Source organism: Myotis brandtii, unplaced genomic scaffold, assembly GCF_000412655.1.
Source record: "Myotis brandtii unplaced genomic scaffold, ASM41265v1 scaffold2803, whole genome shotgun sequence".
In the NCBI taxonomy this organism is placed as follows: Eukaryota; Metazoa; Chordata; class Mammalia; order Chiroptera; family Vespertilionidae; genus Myotis; species Myotis brandtii.
Genome location: NW_005360693.1, coordinates 62676 through 67670, shown reverse-complemented (window position 1 = coordinate 67670; position 4995 = coordinate 62676). Strand labels below are relative to the sequence as shown.

Sequence of the window (4995 nt, the reverse complement as noted above, 5' to 3'; positions counted from 1 at the left end):
TTCTGAGGTGCCCTTCCAGAGGGTCAGGAGGGTCCTGGATAGGGTGAGGCTGGACTGCATCCAGAAGGTGTATGTGAACTGCACCTGGGACCTGCCCACCCTGGGGACACTTGCTCTCTACCTGGGTCAGATGAGTAACCTGCAGACACTCTTTCTCCTGGAAGAGTTGGCTGAGGAGGATGAGGAGGAAGAGGACGAAGAACAGGAGGAGGACGGAGAGGAAGAAGAACAACAGGAAGAGGAGCAGGAGTTGGAGGAAGAGGAGTTGGAGAGGGAAGAGCAGGAGGAAGGACTGCATCCAGAAGGTGTATGTGAACTGCACCTGGGACCTGCCCACCCTGGGGACGTTTGCTCTCTACCTGGGTCAGATGAGTAACCTGCAGAGACTCTATCTCCCCCACATCAATGTTTTGGCTGAGGAGGAAGAGGACGAAGAGCAGGAGGAGGAGCGGGAAAGGCAGGAGCAGGAGGAGCAGCGATCCTTTTCCCAATTCCTCTCTCAGATGCTCAGGCTACGGCACCTCTGGGCGCTCTACATGCGTTCTCCCTCCTTCCTCCCAGGCCGTCTGGACCAGATGCTCAGGTGCCTGCAGACTCCCTTGGACAAACTCTGCCTAACACATTGCCAGCAGCTGACGCAATCAGACCTGACACACCTGTTCCAGTGCCCGAACCTCAGGCAGCTGAAGATCCTGCATCTATTTGGCCTCGGCCTTGAGGATTTCAGTGAGCCCCTCCGAGCTCTGCTGGAGGCAGTGGCATCCACACTCCAGGACCTGGGTCTGGATAAATGTGGGATGGCGGACTCCCAAGTCGAGGCCATCCTGCCTGCCCTGAGCCGCTGCCACCAGCTCAGATTCTTCAGCATCTCTATGAACAACTTCCCCGTGGCCACCATGAAGAAGCTGCTGCGCCACACAACCGGGCTGCGCAGTTTAGAGTTCGAGATGTACCCCATCCCCCTGGAGTGTTACAGGACCCAAGGGACTGTCAACCAGGAGAGACTTGTCCTGATCCAGGCTGAGCTCACGGGGATACTGAGGGAGTTAGGACAGCCCAGGACCATCCAGCTTGCTACCAGGCATCTTAGACATAGGAAGTTTTATGAGTTGGCGTTTTCATGACATGGAGCCCGTGATGTGCCCCTGTAGTGACCCTGCTCACTGGGTGCACCCAGCAAAGGCTTCTTTCTGGGCCTTTGGAAGCTGAAACCTCTGACCGGGGTGCATTATGCAGGGGGCACTCACGTTTCAGGTTCATGCTCAGTGTGAATGGGGAAAGGGAGGGACCCAGCCCGGGTACAGGATTGCAGGGGCAAAGGTTGGGGAGTTTATGGGACCTCAAAGGCAAAGTGTCCTACAATCAGAAACATGAATCTGATTTGCTTGGGGATGGGGATAGATATTTGGCCTCCAGCTGCATGTGTGGGAGTCAATCCTGGGGAGGATGGTTGTAAAGGAATGTTCAGAAATAAAGACAATTTCAAAGGCAAAAAAAAAAAAAACTGTGGTACATTTATTGACAGTATTATGATGTCCTCCATTTCCCCCCATTTGCCTCCTTCCACCCAGCCTCCATGCCACTCCAGGCCCTCACCACATTGTTTTCTGTGTCCATGGGCTATGCATATATGCATATATGTTCCTTGGTTAATCTCTTCCTGTCCCTCTCCTCTGAAATTTGTCAGTCCGTTCCATTCATCCATGCCTCTGGACCTATTTTGTTTATCTGGTTTGTTCATTGGGTTCCACCTTTAAGTAAGATCATGTGATATTTCTCTTTTCTTACTGGCTCATTTCGCTTAGCACAATGCTCTACAGGTCCATACCTGTTGTTCATAAAGGGTAAGAGATCCTTCTTTTTACAGCTGCATAGTATTTCATGGTGTGAAAAATAAATAAATAACTATAAAATAAAATGAAAGGGAGGTCCATTGGGGGAGAAAATGTCAGAAAGAGGCTGTTAGGTACAGACAGCTTTCTCGGGCACTACTAGGGCAGGACTCAGAGCTTTCAGCAGTGGCCAGAGGCTTGAATCCTAGTGCTGACCCCACTCCCATGGCTTGGCTTTCTTTTTATCCCAAGTGCTGAAGTCCAGAGCTACTGAAAAACTGGAACACATCTAGAGGACCAAGTGTTTATTTTTGCTGATATGTACAAATCACCTATTAAAAACCTACTTATTCATTGGACACCATTTTGTGCATAAAACTAAGAAAGTAATAAAAATGGTTTTCTTCAGTCACATCACTCTTGAGTCTCAGAATTTTAATATGTAAAGCTAGAAAGCATGCCCATTGGTCAATACTCAAGTTCCAGTTTGCAATGGAAAATGTACCCGTATATGATCCAGGACATTGTTGAAATAAATGTCTAGGCCCAAGATGGAGCCCATCCTGCAAACCAAGACTTAGATTACTTTTGTGTCTCTGTAAATGCTCCAGTTGACCAGAAACACAGTATATCCAGTCAGCCAGTCCCCAAACACCAAGCCAACTCTGGGCTCTGTACTTATTTCATTACTCCTTCTCGCCCCAAACAAGGTGGGCTATGGCCCCAGCCAATAAGATAGTTCTTGTTTTTATCTTCCTTGTTCTTTATATTTTTATCCTATAAAATTTTCTTGCCTTCAGCCCCATTTTGCAGTTCTCCAAATAAAGACTGTTCACTTCATGAAGTGTTAAGTAAAGTTGGTTTGTATCATCTAGATTGCTTTCTTTCATCATTTTTAACAACATGAAGGTAGAGCCAGATTCCCTAAAATGTATTCTTGGAGTTTTCCAGGAGGTTGGTTTTCTCAAGCTTTAGATTGCTGCAGTATTGACCTCATGGGTTAACAGATGGTTGAGAACCCATGAGTTGAGGGGTAACTGTTCAGTTTGCTTCCACCTGCATTTTCCCCGAGGAGAGTGAGTCTATGTGGGAGGCAGCTGCCCAAGTCTCCCAGACTCCAGAGTGCTGGAGTTCTGAGTGCAGTGAAAGGCCCGCTACAGTGCAAAGAAGACCAGCCCCACACCTTCATGGAAACCACAGCCTGAAGACCTGGAGCTGCTGGTCCCTGGAGAGAGAGCTCCGCAGACAGAGCAGCAGACGGGGCTGCCCCCGTGACAGAGCCAAAGGTACATGTGTGAAGTAGGTTACTGAAGAGCAGTGGTAAACAAAATTTTAACGAGTCTGTGAGCTGATCTCAATAGTGAATTTTGAGGAAAACTGTGACTTATCCGGATTAAAATCTGAATGGAATGCTGTAATATTTCCAGAAACATGAGGCATTGATTCATCACCCGGAGAGGAAAGACTGATTTTAACTTTCATGACGGGAAGAGAGACTGCTACCCCAACCCCACCCTCCTTTCTTAGAATGGCGCCTAGAAAATCTGGCATTGACATAAAAGGCAAACCAAAGAAGAAATGGTGGATGACAGCTAGAGAAAATACTTTGTCAATAAAATCTCAGATGGAGTTCTGGGTCCTAGTCCTCAGGGTACATTTCCAATTCAGCTCAGAGAGTGGAATCAGGGATGTATTAACAGGTTAATGAATACTTGGGAAAAGGAGGCACTTGATCCAGAGCAGTGGCTCCTAATGTGGGGAGCATGCCCACAGGGGGGCAATTTGATTTTTAAGGGGAGCGATTCAAGAATAACTTATTAACAGTGAATTTTTTGCATTTCTTATGGTTCTAGGGGCCTCGTGTATAGTATATAAATATATATTGTGACATATTTATGCATTTCAGTTCTCTATTTTGTATTTTGAAACTTTATTTGCTATTTTTTCTTATCACTTCATATTATTATTATTTTTTAACAATTTCTTAGTGATTTCTTCCTCAGTACTTCAACTGAACTTTCGTTCTTTTATTTTTCTCTTTCATGGATGCCATGTTCTTTGGCAGCTTGTTTAGACCAAGTTAATGGCCTTTTCGGCTTCCTCCATGTGAATAGGAATTCAATTTTTAAATTATAAGAATTATAATTCAAGGGGGGAAGGGGGCATCGGGATTTTAGAGATGCTTAGGTGGGGCATGGCCATAAAAATGTTGGGAACCACTGATCTAGAGAGTCGAGTCTCAACCTGGGTTGCACATTGGAATTCCTGATCCTGGTCTTCACCCTCTCCCCTCGTGCCCCCCACCCTGCCCAGGAATTCTGATCATTAGGCCTGGTGGGAATGATCATTAGGGCAGTGTGGGAATTGGGCTTTTTAATACTCCAGGTGATTCTGCTGGGCAGCCTGGGCTGAGGACCACTGTTGATTGTGACAGCCAGATGAATGGGATCAGAGGTAGGGCTGTTGGATATGCAATTTCTCTATTCCTCATTTCTTCCTGGGTATATTGACAAATAGTAGCTCACATAACTGTCACCAGGTAAGATAGGACGATCTATGTGAAAGCACTCTGAAAATTCGGAAGCACAATGCAATAGTTATGATGCAGAAATCACCCTCTGTCCAAGCCCACTGAGTGAGTTATTGAACCAGGCACCAGCCAGAACACAGAACACACGAGGGCTAACTAGAGGTCTGAATGCATATTGCTTTATGAAATGGATAATTAGGGGAGAATCTTATAAAATATCCTCAAAATCATGTGGACTTTTTCCAAAAGCATGAAAATGAGGTATGTGTCACAGAATGTCCGGGTGTATGAGTGTGCAAGCTGAGGGAAAGAAGAGAGCGGGGAGGGAGGGGAGAGGAGGGAGGAGAAGGGCAGGATTACCTTTGCCCATATGGATTATCCTTCTTCAGGTTAATAAATGCCAAATACAATGTTGAAGGTGTTTTTATTTCCTTCAGAGACCCATTTAAAAATATGTTACTATTGGTTAATGCACAGAACTGATTTTGTTAATATGCGTGTGGATCTAAAGGGTGTCCCAAAATTCACACAAGAAGTAATTTTGATAGAAAACACAAGTTTATAATTAAAAATTGTAAATTTTTTATTGATTCATAAAGTATACAGTATAGGGTTATGTATGGAATAGCATAT

The 4995-nt window shown here is 45.5% G+C and overlaps 1 protein-coding gene across 1 annotated transcript in view; it reads left to right on the top strand.

The window, feature by feature from the left end:
• The window catches only part of LOC106726554 (melanoma antigen preferentially expressed in tumors-like), a 1680-nt gene extending 556 nt beyond the window's left edge, over positions 1–1124 (top strand). Inside the window, exons 2-4 of the mRNA XM_014541868.1 lie at positions 20–165; positions 284–407; positions 504–1124. Of these exons, the coding sequence (XP_014397354.1) occupies positions 20–165; positions 284–407; positions 504–1124 (891 nt within the window). The remainder of the gene's footprint in view (positions 1–19; positions 166–283; positions 408–503) is intronic.
• The last annotated feature ends 3871 nt before the right edge of the window (positions 1125–4995 follow it).